Source organism: Drosophila guanche, unplaced genomic scaffold, assembly GCF_900245975.1.
Source record: "Drosophila guanche unplaced genomic scaffold, DGUA_6, whole genome shotgun sequence".
Lineage (NCBI taxonomy): Eukaryota > Metazoa > Arthropoda > Insecta > Diptera > Drosophilidae > Drosophila > Drosophila guanche.
The window spans coordinates 3,556,294-3,571,449 of NW_022995746.1; the positions used below are offsets into that span (position 1 = coordinate 3,556,294).

A 15,156-nucleotide genomic window follows, 5' to 3' on the forward strand; every position below is an offset into this window, starting at 1 on the left:
TTTCAGTGGAATTGCAACTGATAAGGATTAGGGGGATAACAAAACAATGCATAACAAGGACAAAGTGCAGGTCAGGGGGCAAAAAAGAAAAGATAGAAACTGCACACCCGAATGGAATCTCGCTTGAAAGCTCTCTATTCTCTGCCTCCTTGTTGCCTCCCACTACAATGGGTGTTACGTATACGTAACGTGGCAACAATGAGCAACAGAACGAGCCACGAATGCAATTAAATTAGACTAACAGCAAATGGCCAGGATGGCTGCCTGCAGGCGGAAGGGCAGTCACGATGGAAAAATGGCTACATGAACTGACTGGACTGGCCAAAAGGAGGGCTAAGAAAGAGAGAGACACAAATAGAGAAATTGACTCTCTTTCTCTCTGCCATTTCGAAGCTGGCTGTCGAAGTGTGGGCTGTTGCAGTTGAACGGAGTGAAGAGCAGGGAAAGTGGCAGCTAAAATGGCAAAACTGAAAGGTTGAAACTTTGGCATTCAGTGCCAGGCGAAAGCAAAAGTGTTGATGCAACAGGCAAAAGCAACGACAGCAGCAGCAGCTGGAGGAGGAGCAGGCAGCAAAAGCATTCCCTAGCAGCAACTAAGCCATACCCAGTGGGGATCAAAAGCATATTAGACTGGGAATTAGTATGGCATGGATAAGGCCGGGGCGTGAACTTTTTTAAAGCTTTAATCTCTGACAGATTTTGGTTGTTTGCGTAGCTTTTAGTAGCCAATGTTGCTGCGGGCGACACACAACAGCAACAAAAGCCAAAGCCAGCAGTGGGTAAAGCATATTATGGTAATTCCTGCTCTAGGATGCTCCGAGCCAGAGACTCGTAGTTGTTATGCAAAAGTTTTCAACGTAGCTTACTGCAAATATGTGACATTCATGAAATGGAAATTCTTCTCCATGGAAATTCACTCTCCTCATTTAGACATTTTCAGGCACTTCATTTCGACATTTTCAAGGTGTACTCATGCCATGACTACAGCACTGCTCTTCTCATACTTTAAATCTTCATTATTTTCAAGAACTTTCCATCAGCAGTGCTGCCTGTGGGGTATAGGCCATTCCACAGCCCCAAGCAGTGGCTTAATGCATTTTTTCCGCTCTGTGCAGGTAACTGGTAAAAGATAAAGTTGAACTGAACTGTTACACATAAAAAAAAGGAGCAGGCAAAATGGCACAGCAATGCCATTATAGGACACAATGACTACAGCAACAACAGCTGGGTGTATTGCTTACAGCAAAAGTCTTTGGTGGTTGCCATGGGGTAACGGCAACGGCAACGGCTTCGGGTACGGGTGCGGGTACCGTTAAAGTACTCGTTTTTCATTGACGGCTCAAGAAGCACAATTACCGTCGAAGCATAAGCTAAAGTAAGCGCAGCATTAAGCCCAGAACAGCAAAATGAAACACCAACTAAACAGCACAAACTAAAAGTAAACAAAGGCGCAGAACAAAGAGCAATCGTCCTTGTTCTGGTTTTAGATTTCGATACGAAAACAAAATCGAAGGACATTCTGACAATCAGAAGGGAGATTTTGCATTGCAAATGTGTTCTTAAGAGCTTTACTCTAAGCAATAGAAATCTATGCGCCTCGATTAGCAATCAAATTAGCCCTCAGATTTTATCTTTTCTTTTTGTAAGCTTTAAGCATTTCTGTGTGCTAACGTGACAATCAAATTGATAATATATTTAAAGAATTTTCGGCGAAAAGTGAAAGTGAAAACGGGAACAAGGCCGAAAACCAAACAACCAACAAATGGCACATTATGCTGCTAAGGTCGCCAACGACTGCGGCAGCAGCGGCAACCGCAAGAGCAACACCAACACCAGCAGCAGCAGCAGCAGCAGCAGCATCAGCAGCTACGACGCGAACGGCAATAGCAGCGGCAGCACTTAAATGCAGCAGCAGGGAAAATCATCTGAAAACTGGCGAATAAAACTCAACGACAGGCAAAAACTATTAAATCTCGCTGGATGCCTGCGGCAATAGTTATTGTTAAACAACGGGCGAAGCAGCAGCATCAGGAGGGTCAGCAACAGCAGCAGGGGAGGGGCCAACAAAAGGAGCAGCACCAGGAACACCAGCAACAAGAAAGGAAACAAATTTGCAATATAAATTTATGCGAATTTTTGCGTCGCAGCGGCGCCGACAACGACGTCGACGTCGACGTCCAGGCCGAGCGTAACCCAGGCCAAGCTGCGGGCGTCGACGTCGCAGCAAGTACAGTAATACCAGCAGCACAAACAACAGAGAGAGCAGCAGCGAAAAAAGTGGGAGTAGAAAGAAAGAGAGAACGAGCTGCCATAAACGGCAGCGCAGCAGAGAGACGACCCATAGAAGCAGTGGAGTGGGCGGGAGCGGGAGAAGCGGGAGCGGGAGCGCGAGCACCAGGCACCAAGAGGAGAGCCACAGCAAGAACAACGCGTACAGTTATTATAATAATGGCGTTAGTTGTTAGCATAATGCAGCAACAACTACAACAACAGGGGCATCAAGAGCAACAGGAACAGCAGCAACAACAACAACAGCAACAAGAGGAGCAGCCGCTACTCTGGCCATTCTATAACGGTAAGTGCTCTACCTCTTTCACTCACACAACCAGTCGGCCATGCAACCGCACTCCCTTACCCATGCTGTTGGAGGCCACTTGAACCATTTTGATACCCTGTAGGAAAGGTGCCATGAATATTTTCTATTTACATATTTATGTATGTAAATTTCTAAAAGTTGTTGCTTGCTTCCATGATACATCTCACCTAACCATCGTGCAGCTGAAAGCAGTACTCATGTACATAAATTCGACAGAAACCACATTGCAGTACAGTGCATCACTTTCTCATACATAAAAGAGTGATCTATGATGGGTATCAATTGCGTCGTTACCAGCAGCTCACCCTTTAATGTTTTGCATTTAAAGAGCACAGAGAGAGAAGAGCGCGGCAAAAGAGGGGGTCAAAATTTGTATTGCATACTTTAGCTGTTTCCGGAATATTTCACAGCAATGCAAATTATGTTAACGTGCGTGGAAAAATAGCTAAACTGGCCGGCATCCGTCCGCTATGTCCGCCATGCGAATGGCGCTAAAAGTATGCTTTTAATAGTTCAAATTGCATTTAATGTATTATGCACAAATTGCGCACAACGGGCAACATCAGCACCAGCAGCAATATTAACATCAAGAGCAGCAGCAACATCTGAAACAAGAGCAATTCATTTGTTACCCTCAACAATTTGTTAATAATTAAATTTGTGCATAAAAATAACCGGACGAGTGATGGGGCTTTTGTTTGCTATTTATGAGTATACAGTTCGATGGACAGTGTATTTATAAGGGAGCGTTCAAAGCTAAACATAAATATGATAATTAATTGTTGAGCCAAGTGTTTCATAAATATTTCCACATTTTTCATTAGTACGCAGCAAATATTTATATATAGCTGCAGGGGAATATTTATTAGACAAAGTGTTTTCATGTGTAAGTGGGTGTATATTTTGATGGATGAAATATTTTGCCAAATCAACACGTTATTTGATGTTACTGAATTTATATAATCTAATATTTAAATTGGTTTAAATGATTTCCTGACGATTTGATGGTGTCTACATGAACACTGATTTGCATTTATATTTTCAAGGATAAAAGTAAAGCCAAGCTTACACGAACCGCACACCTCATGTATAATTAAATGATATGTTTGTATATCTGAGAAACTAATCAATAAGTCTGCAAGCTTAAGCTAACATTTACATATCAAAGCTGAATCAATCGAAGAAGATTGTATTCATATTTCGGACTTTTCCTTTGTACACATATATATTCAAATAAGAAAGTTTTCCCCATTTTGCCTTGATGAGGGGCTGTTGATTTATGAAGCAAAGAGCAAGAAAATCTTAGGCACTTGGATCCACAACCCATCCGTATCAAAAAGGCTCATATCTAAATCTAAAATAAATTAAAGTAAAATCTAATCAAATAATTAAAATAATTTCACAATAACATTTTCGCCTCCATCGCAAAAAAGTAGCACTTTAATAGCAGTAATTTTAAGCCAATTGTTAGCACTAGGTCCCAGCCACTGACGGACAAAGAGGCCAGAGACAAATGACGTTATGGACTCTTTTATTAAATTATTGACTTTTCTATTTAATGCTTGTCGCTTCTATTAAATTATTGACTCTTCTATTGATGCCGGCGAGTATTAATAATATTTGCACTTTATTTATTGAGCGGCATAGACTTTATTCCAGCTGAGGCTCTTCAGCTCTTCAATTATGTTGATATTTTATACCAACTCAATTAACACTCCATTTGACGCACCTAAAATCGATTTAATTGAAAATGGTAAAATTCAATTGAACTGATTATTGAAATTAAAAATTAACTTTGAATTTTTACAATACATTCCTGGCACATATTCCTGGCACTCAATTTGAGTCGAACATTGGGCGAAATTATTCGGAATTTTCACACAATTTATGGTCGGACAAGTTTTGCCCATTCTCCCTCTGTATCCCCCCCGTGTTCATCTATTCCGTCTCTTTCAATATCTGCTGTCTCTGCTACCGCCACTGTCCATCTCGCTCTGGCCATCTGAGTGATTCGAAGTGATTGCCTTTAGCTCTGGTGGAAGCTCCTCTGCATTTGCCTGAACGTGTCAAACGAAATTGAATTCCGATTCTCCATGCGGAATGCATCTCCTGCAGCTCGACCATTCCGAGCTGGTCAATATTTAATATTTACACGAACATATTCCTGTTCGGCTACTAGAGAGAAAGAGCAAGAGAGAGATCAACATTGTGCCTGTCCATCCGACAGCCTGCCGCTCGTCTGTCTGTCTCTCTGCGCTTCCAGCTGGATAGTTCTGGCCATATTGCCGTAATTATCTTCCACATCATCATCATACTCGTTCTCGTGATTGGAAACTGCTTAAATGCGTGCGAGTTGGCTTTGGGATGAAGTCTGCCCTGCCCTGCCCTGCCCTGCCCCAACCATTTCCCAAATTTTCCACACAATTCCTTTGCGCCCAAAAACTGTGTGCAGTTGCCTCTGTCTGGCCACTGCGTTCCACTGATTTATGGCTGGCTCATTGTCTAGCTCTTAGCTTCCCCCGTACCAACCCGCCACTCTCTCTCTCTCTCTCTCTCTCTCTCTCTGTCTCTCTCTTTTCCCACCAACTGTCTGCGGTTATACCGCAATAATCTTGTTTTATTAGTCTCTAGCGTAATTTTTCTACAGTTATTTCTTTTTGGACTCTGGCTCTGACTTTGGCTTTGGCTATAGCTTTTCCCTCTTTATTTTACTCTGTGGTTATTTCCTCCTGCGGCTTGGGGGGTATTCCCCATGGGTGTTTTTTTTTTCTGGTTTTTTTGGTTCTTCCTTTTTCTTGTTTTATTTGAGAAGCTCTGCCTGGCCCGAGCCCGAGCCGTTTCTGTCTTAGCTCATAAATAATTCATTAATATTTTTCAATTGATTTATCCCCCATTCGGCAATCCTCTAGTCGCTCGTTGCTCAACGCCCCGAATTTGTCAATCGACGTAACGGAGTTTCCTACGAAATTTGCCATGCCATATATCCGACATATCCTTGAGGAAAGTGGGAAAAAAGAAATAAAGTAGGATGGCACGAACGGGCGGAAAGTGGAATATTAGACAAGTTTGTTTGTTTATCGTGGCCTAGCGCCTGTCTGGGGAGTAGGGAGGAGAGGGCTTAAAGATGATGCCTGCTTAAAGTTGGCCAAGTTTCGCCCGCAACTTGAGTCCACAGTTCACAGTCTGGGTGGCAGGCAGGCAGCCACAGCAAAGCGTCTCGAGGTCGAGGCAACTTGGACCAGCATCAAATAATGGTTGCAAGTGGGTTAAACTTGTGGCCACAGCATAGCGCAGGACTTTTCACTGTGCTTGATCTTGTTTCAGATAAATTTCCTCAATAAGTGCTCATTATTTGGGTTGCTCAGGGGCAGGACTCATGGCTCTCATATCACGCATCCATAAACACATTTGCTTAATGACCGAAGTGGGGCTCAAGCCAAATGGCCAAGTGGCATTAGCAAATCTTCAAAAATTCTTGCGCCCCAGAAGTTGGGCCGGGTCAAATTTTCAACTAATTAATGAAATTTATGTCGGTCAACTTTTCGTCGTTGTCGTTGTCGTTGTCGTCTTCTTCGGGGATGGAAAATAAGACCCTACGCCTCTCACGGGGACAGCAACAATGGGGACGTGGCCCAGGGAAATGGGGCCAACTTTGCCAGCGAGAGACGCAGAGGACGAACAGCTAATTAAATGCAATTAGAGCGGCCTTGGGAGGGTGTAGCTCTGGCTATGCCACTGCCCGTCTGCTCCCAACGTTCTTAGATAGTTAGTTGTAGGCTGCAAAATTATGTGCGAGCGGCATAAAAGTTTGCTCATAAGAAGTTCGTTCGTGTTTGCTGCTGATTCGTGCGGAATTTGCGAAATTTGTAAATCAATATAAAATGCTCCAGTTATGCGGGTCTCTGCACATTTCTCATAAGGCCGCCTCCTTTGACAGGGCCAAGTTGTTAAACTTGATTAGAACATTAATTCAGTTTTAGTTTCAGCTTTCACTTCTGTTTTCAGCTTTGGTTTAATGCTCAATTCAGGTTATTGGTACGGTTCGCTTATGTTTCTACTTAAATTTAAGTTCCGGTTATAGATTTGGTTTTGCTCTCATTTATGGTTTAGGGATGTGGAATAGGTTTCGGTAATTGGATGAAACTTGAGTGGCCCTTATGCTGAAGTTATGTTCAATTTATAGTTTTCATTTTCATCATTGCCATTTACAATAAATTCATAATTTAATGTTACAGCTTCAGCATTGGTTTCCACAGGCACAGAGCACTGTTAAGCCCTTACTGTTAAGAGCAGCAGCACAAACAGAGCAACAGATTAACAGCGCTGTTACTTCTGCCACTCCCGTTTACAGCGCACTGTTAACGCTCGCGTTCGCCCTCAAGATCCACACGTCACTCGAAGGGGCTTAGCTTATAAGCTGGAACTACTTGAGCTTCAACCCGCAATGCGAACTGACGTGAATAATATACAGTGATTTAAATATTATAGCGGACTTGCACTCATTGCTGGAGCACTCCTACAGTTAAACCTTCCTGCAAACACTCTTTTCTGAACTTCAGTCCCGAAGTTGGATGTCCGGGGTTCCTTTTTCCATTCCACATCCATTACCTTTTCAAAAGCTTAACTGCCAGGTCGGAGCATGTCTGCAATATCCATATAAAATTCGATTATTATCACGTACAAGCCACAAAACTTTACAACTTTTCTGATCCATTTCATTTTGAATCCACGCGTAGGATTTAGTCATGGAAGGCTAATAAATCCAGCCACATCCTGGCTAAAAACCAAGGATTCAACAGGATTTGAGTGAAGCCAGGCAAGTCTACTGTTAAGTCCTGTCTACACTGTTCAGAATGCAGTTTATATTTGACTTTTAGTGCCGACTTTCGGTGCCCGACCTTGTTCCACTTTCGCCTCTAGTTCAAGGTTCACTTCCCGTTCAAGTTCCCCTCGGCAGCATCCAACCACTTCATCAGGAGAGCCCAGTGCCCAATCCCAGTAGCTGCAGAATCCATCCAGGCAATGCACCTAATTAACACATTCTAGAAACATTCTTTCAGCTCGCAACCAGCTCGAGAGTGTGTGTGCTTGGGTGTTGTCCTCGTCGTGGCTGTGGCTGTGGCTGTGTGCCTTCTGTGTGTGGGTGTGGGTGTTGCCATGAAATTAATTTCGAGCCGTGTGCAACATTTTCAGCATACAAAAGTTGTACTCACTAACAAGCAGACAAATACATGTACATACGTATATGTTCCAAAAAATTTCCACATCGACATGAACTTAATTATGGAAAGCATAAAAAGCTAAACAAACCAGAAGTGCATGCAGGTGGGGCATTTGCTTTTTACTTTATGCGAACCAAGAGCCAAAGTATGGGATTTTTGGCAAAAGCTGCAGGATTGAGGCTTTCGGTGGGGGCAGAGGTTGAGTTTATGGCAGAGCAAATGGGTTGGGGTTTTGATACAGGTAAAGCATTTAGTTTTTGGTAGAGGTAAAGGATTTGTTTTTGGCAGAGAGTGTGTTTTGGGGGGGGGGATTGCATATGTGAGAAATGAAAAATGAAAAATATAAGCTGGAAATACAATATTGGGTAAAGTGCATCCTGCGAGGCGGCAAGCTGCACATCCTGCAGCACATCCCCGTCCGCATCCTGGCGGCAAACCAGAACCAAAGCTAAACGGCGACCATTACCGCGACGACGAGAAGGAAACAACTCGGAGTGGTCGGGCGGGAAAAGAGAGTGCATGGAGGCAAAATTAGGTCAATTGCGTGTAGGACGCGTTGCGAATCGAGCATCCTGTCTGGCTGCGGTTCTGGATGGAGGACACGCATTCCAAAGTGTTTGCGTGTGCACCTCCTGTGACCAGGATGGCTTGTGGTTGTTCATTTGCCACCCATTCTTCCTTCCAAGGGTTTGGGAATAAATACATACACACACTTCCCCCTGTATGCTGAAAAATGATTCAACCACAAAAGAAGCCGGGCGATAAATTAAAGCCAAACTCGGTGGAGTCGCCCCAAAAAGTTGCTGGCCAAAGTTGTGCATATAATTTGAACGAACACACACACACACACACACACACACACTCAGGGACAGAAAGAGAGAGATTGAGAGCGAGAAAGAGTGCTCCATTTGGGCAACTTACTTAAGCAAGAAGCGCACCGAAACACGCACAAAGTGGAAGCGATCTGCCGACTGGGGGATACCTGATAATCAGTTGCACGAAAAAAAAGAATTTCTGGATAACAAAAACCTTCTACCATCGCAATGAATTTTCATCGGGAATCGCATATCGAAATAGATGCTGCTAGGGAGAGTGCTGGAAATCCAATCAGCGCAAAAAGACCCGCTGATTGGAGCTGCTGTATCTGCGCGTAAATCATCCCATTATACCTTATCCCAGGGGGGATTACCAGGGTATCCAGTGTAAACTTTTGGCCTGCTTAAAACTACAAGAAAAATTAAATTTCACCAGAGAGAAACTAAAGCAAAGAAGAGGCAGTGCTGCACCCGAATGCCGAAGCAACAGCAGCAGCAGCAGCAGCAGGAGACGGGAGGGAGGAAGTCTCCTCCGAGCAGAAGCTCGGCAAAAACTGCGCTAATAATGTGAAACTTTATTAATTTGCTTTAGACTCCAGCTGTTGGCCAGAGCTGGGCACGACTCGGGCTCCGGCACCAGAGCTGTGGTACAGAAGGGGGCTGAACACTGAATTTACAGCTTGCTAATTTGGTTAATTTGGTTTTGCAGTCATTTTCTTCCATTGGTGGTGGCGCGCGGCTGCTGTGCACTCTTCACTTATTCCTCTTTGCCCACAAAAAAAAAACTCCAAACCAATTTTGCGGCATTCTTGCATTTGCTCTACCCCTTTCCCCCAACCCCTCTCGAGTACCCGCCCATGCATATTTTTGCCCGTCTGCGATGCATTTCATTAATTAAATTGCAATTTCTAGCTGCATTTTTTCCATCGTCACTCGCTTGTTCATTTTACACTCTGTAAGCAATTTTTTGTCCACACCAGAGATTGCTCCGCTTTTATTTTGTTTTATTTTCCATAATTTTGTACCCCCCAGAACTGTGGATGTTTTTTTTGGTTGCTGGCTTTATTTTGGAGAAAATTACTTTAAAATAAGTTTCATTGCAATTTCCCTTTTGATGAGCTTGATTTTTGTTTGACAAAGACCAACAAAAAAAACTCTGCCTTTGCGTGAAAATTGCATTCAGTTCGTCAGTCAGTGAGAGCTGGGGATGAGGGCAAATGTAAGCTTCTTAACTGTGTGTGGCAGAGTGCGATTTATGTGCGCCCTAACAACCCAATTATTTATACTCGCATGTACACATATTCTTTTGCTCTCCACGCGACTGATGAGTCCTCAATCGATGGAAAATGTTTTCATTGAACGGAATCAAAAGCCAGCGAGAAATCAAAGCAGACGCCACTTGGCAACGCTGTGCATGAGCTAGAGATGGACGTGGGGGGGGGGGGGGGGGGGGGGGGGGGGGGGGGGGCAGGGACTCTCTTTGTGGCATGGTTACTCAATTGGAAAGGTCGCGCTGTGGGAAGCGAAATCTAGATACGTATGATTATACTTTTTGATGAGTTCATTCAGTGGGTGCAACAGCTTCATTAACTTTTGCGTGTTCATCCTCACACATTCATGTGTCCATCTCTAGTAGTCTACTCCGGTGGACCCCTTCGGGCCATAGTCATACATTTGTTTAAATTGTTCGACAGAGAGGGATATACAAAGAAGGAGTGGGCTTGGAGGACACCCAACATACATGACAGCCAATTAGCAAACGATTTGTTTGACTTACGTACAGCAGCAGCGGCAGCAAAAGCTTTTAACCAAACGAGGAAAAAACCTTTCAGGGCCGCAATGGCACATTTCCGCCATCGATTTCGCTTTTCCGCCGCCTTACGTTTACGCTTCTTGTGTATGCGAATGGGCTGTGACTTGAGGAAAGCGGAACTGCTCCAAAGACGCACCGCGTGTGAGTGAGTGGCCTTAATGCGGAGCTTGGGTGGGGTCGGGGACGGGACCTTGTAACCGTTACATAAATATTCAGCTAAGAGAAACAAAAGACCCAAAACCGGAACACGTGCGTCTCTGTGTCTGTGTGTACTTAACATGCCACAAAAGTCATTCAACCGCAAAAGTTTTTGGCAGCAGCAGCCGCGCCGTGCAAGCAACTACGGAATTAGTTGTGCAAGCCTTAAAAAGTCTCACATCAGCTGCAGTGCCTAAGCAAAGGACAAAAAATGTAAAAAGAAAATATTTAGTTTAGGATTTAGACCAGAGGTTGCCCTCTACTTGGCTTATCCTCTTTTAGAGCTACGAAGTGGAATGCCTTAAAGCGAAAACTAAAAGTTAATCTTTGAAAAATTCTGAGCGTGACTTTTATGCAACAGAATTCTAGTAGATCGGCACTGTCCTTGGATATTTTAACCCTTCTACATGTGCCTGTACATGCCTGAGTGCCTGTTAGTTTATGTCGGGAAAGGCTTTCTGCTGGCTTGCTCCACACAAAATACAACATACCCGCGCAGCGGATACGAAAACAGCACAGGAATAATAATAATTTGCATTTTTTTTCACCACTGCCGTTTGTTGTTGTTATGCGGCTTGCCTCAATGCCTCCACGGATTCAGGTGTGAGTGCAACGGCAGCAAGAGAGAGGCCAGGCCAGGACGGTGGCAGCAGCAGATGCCGCATTAATTGCGCCCGGCCAAGCACAGACAGCACATCATTTGTGTCAGCATTTTGTACCTCTGAGTGTGTGTGAGTGTGTGTGTCTCTGTGGAGGCAACATCCACGCGGGGCACCAACAAACATGCCACTATCAGGGCATATCAAAGAAGAAGGTGAGGCAACTCCGTTCGCTTTTGGCATAACTTTTATGCAGAGCGAAAGCCCGCACCTTTTATTGACTAAACCTTGCCCAGAGCCAGAAGGCACATTGCTAAACAGGCTAAATACAAATGTTGCCCACACACACACACACACACACGCAGAAACACAGCAAAAGAAAATACAGACACAAACATAAACACACATGAACATTTTGCATTGCGGCAATAAAATAAATTGCAGGCAAGCAGGAAAAAAAAAGCAGGAACAAAAAGGGAAAACACGAAAAGCCCAGGAAAATAAGGAATGAAAACATATGTAGCCCATGCTGCAAATGAATGAAAAAGCCAAAACTATTTGCTTGTGTGCTGTGTGGCGGAAATTGCTGCAAACGGAAACACTCTTTTGCAGTAAAGGTTACCAAAATGATGTACAAGTGTGTGGGTGTACATATGCAGGCATTTGGGGCAGAATGTTGTTGATTTGATATTTATCTGGGGTTTTAGTGTGCGAAACAAAGTCATATTCCGGATTGGGCGTAAAGTTGGCACTGAAACGGAATGGCACAGGCCGGGTGGGGGGAGCCATGTAGGCTTGAGTAGGATTGATAATATTTTGGCTTACGAGATGGCAAAACAACAATGACAGAGGTCTAGGGGCAAGTGAATGGCATTTATCGTAAAGATGAAATGCAAGTTTAATTTTGCCATTTGTCTATTTGTCTATTTGTCTATTTTCAGTTCTTGTCTGAACTTATATTGGAATACTTTTGTGACGCAATTTCATTTAGGAATTCTCTGCATAAAAACATGTGTTCAAATATTGAAATATTATTGTTTAGGAATTAAATATCTGGCTAGCTAAAGGTTGATTTTATTTCAATGCAAGTTCGATTTATGGAATCCCAAAAGGATTTTCTGGCAGGAAGTTTGTATGATAAACAAAAACCTGCCTTTTTCCTGACTGTTTTGGAATACGGCATTAAATATTAGCTAAACAACAGTCAATATGGAGTAGATTTCTATTTTTATTGTATTTTATTTTTGGTAGATTCAAAGAAATTCCTAACATTCCTTTTATGTAGAAGCACGTCTAACATTTTTGTATACTTGAGTTCCATTTTTGTTTGCATAAACCACTAAAAAAAAGAACTATACGCCACAATAAAGGCTGACCCCATCTGGGGTTAACTGTCTATTGACAGACTAAAGGCAAATGCAATCAAAAACGAGAACCATTTTATTCCTTTCATTCGTTTAATGTATTCCACACACACATGCACATGCAGACAAATAACATCATAAACCACATAATTTCTTTTTATTCGCTTCTAGCCGCGCAGACATTTCTTTCAATTTGTGAGACTGAATCTCGAGCCAAAGTGTTTATCTCGGGTTGGGATGCTTACGAGTATGCTAAAACCAGATGATAGCATCTCTATGTGGAGTCGTCTCGTTATGCTGATTAAGAATCAACAACTCTGTTGGCTCCACGCCTAGAGGATGTCCTTTATGAGAGACTTTTCTCTCTCTCTCTTTCTATCTACTTTGCAGTTACAATGCCATAGCACTGTCTCGCTCTAACGACATAAAGAGCAATGCACATGCACCAATACACATGCAAACAAATGCAGCTGAGCCTCAACCTCATCCTGCTGCCGCAGCTCCCTCATCCGACTTTGGTTCGTTTTACTGTTACTTTTTTCTATTTATTTTTAGCTCCTGCTCTGCGCTTAATATAAATAAAAATAAATGTAATACGCGCACAACAGAAAACCGTTATAGTCGTGCCCCTGCTGCTGCTCTTACACTGCTCTTTCCTTCTCTTCCATTTCTCTCTCCCCACCCGCCTTACACTTTTTTATACCCTTTCGCCTGCAGGCTTTGCTTTTGCCCTCCATCTCCTCTTTCCCTCACTCTCCTCATCATCTTGTCATCGTTTTTCCTACATTTTAAGGCAAACAAGTTGGGCACGCCGAGCAGCGGCTGCGGGTACCAGAGCTTAAGATACCCTAACCGATTCAACAGTTGCTACTTGGGATAGTTGATTTATGTATTTGGAACTATTTGGAGCTGTAATGTTGAGCGTTGAAGAACCATACGTTCTTCGATCGTTGTTTAAGAGAGCTCACAATATGATACAAGTCTCACGATTTGTATTCAAATTGAACTGGAATCAAAGTGAAAAGAAGCTTATCCACCCATGGGCACTGCATACGTACTCCCTGCCAAAAACTTTAATCTTACGCTCTTGGTGGACACATAAGACACTTGCTTGCTCTTTGTATGGGTTACAGCTTCCCTCATGGTACCCTCTAATAGAGTATTTTTTAAAAATGGAATTGCTTTTGGCTGTCTGCGTATGTGCCCGCTCTCCTTCCCTCTATTTACGGCTAAAGACTAGAGTGTGTGTGTGTGTGTGTGTGTGTGTTGTGCGAAGAAGAAGACTTTTGTGGTTAGCCAAAAAAGAATTTTGCTTGCGTTTGCTTTTGCTTAACCCAAAAGTGCAATGTTTGCAAGGATTCCCCCACACCCCGCACACACACACACATCACTCTGCTGGCCATCAGACCTGGGGCATGCTACACCGTGCAACACCCAGCCCTGTCCTCCATGTGTGTCAGTCAAACAGACATTGTAGCTCTGCTACTTCTTCTGCTGCATTTCAGTTCTTTTTGTGGCGCAAGGACATTGGGTTGCCTGGGGCTGTCTGCTGCACGCAACATAAATTTGCTTAAAGATTGACCAGAAACCCCACAAAAAATGACGTAAAATGCAAGCAAATGCGAGAAAACAAATAAGCAGACAGCGGCAGACAATAAGCAAACAGAGAAAGGGGCAAAGAACAGACAGACACAAGGGACAAGGGACAGACTGAGAGAGAGAGAGAGAGAGAGACATAAAGGTCAGACAGAAGAGAGAGTCCGGATAATTTGGGTACATTGAGAGTATGAAACATCCATGGCATACCATTACACTTTGCGTGGCAGACTGTCTGGGGCCTGGACGCACTCACACTCACACTCACTCCTCCTCCTCCTGCTCCACCAACCAACTGTCCGTCTGGGGCGGATTGTGTTTGTAAATGAACTTTAAGCCACTCGTTTGGGGCCACATCCATGCCACGCCTCATCTCTATTCATTTCAATTTTCTAAGTCGTTGTTTGCCGTCCTCTCTCGTTTCCTTTCCATCTTCATACCCTTCGTTTCCTTTTCGCTGCCATGGAAATCTTTGTGCTTTTATTAACACATTTTCTTCGAAATTGCCGTAGTTTTTTCTGTTTTTTTTTTAAACCCACCAAAAGGGTTCCATGGGGCCACGCCAGCGAAGGTATAACATTTGATTAGATGGCACTGCATGCCCGGTCGCTGTCCAATTTGTCCCACACAAATTGTTTGTTGGGGATACGAACATTCCGCTAATCCTCTCTCACACTGCCTCCCACTCATTCTCACGCCTCGCATTGCGTTGCTTTGATGGGTCGGCGTGGCAGAGAAGAGAGAGCGCTTTAATAAGCTCGCTCTATCTTGCTTTCACTGCAGGCGACACTTGTGCGTGTTCGGGCGCGTGGGGTGGGGAGGTGGCGCTCTTATCAGCTGCACAATTTTGCGGTTCCTTCTGTGTCACGCTCCTTCGCTAATTGTTGTCTTCTTGCGAGTATGTTTGTGCTTCTTTCTCGCTTGCACTTGAATTATATTCGAGGGGATTCCAC

At 43.7% G+C, this 15,156-nt stretch overlaps 1 protein-coding gene across 1 annotated transcript in view; it reads left to right on the forward strand.

The window, feature by feature from the left end:
- The first annotated feature begins 1,647 nt into the window (after nt 1-1,647).
- The window catches only part of LOC117582186, a 49,747-nt gene continuing 36,238 nt past the window's right edge, over nt 1,648-15,156 (forward strand). Inside the window, exon 1 of the mRNA XM_034269789.1 lies at nt 1,648-2,575. Coding sequence (XP_034125680.1) covers nt 1,981-2,575 — 595 coding nt within the window. The 5' untranslated portion in view covers nt 1,648-1,980. The remainder of the gene's footprint in view (nt 2,576-15,156) is intronic.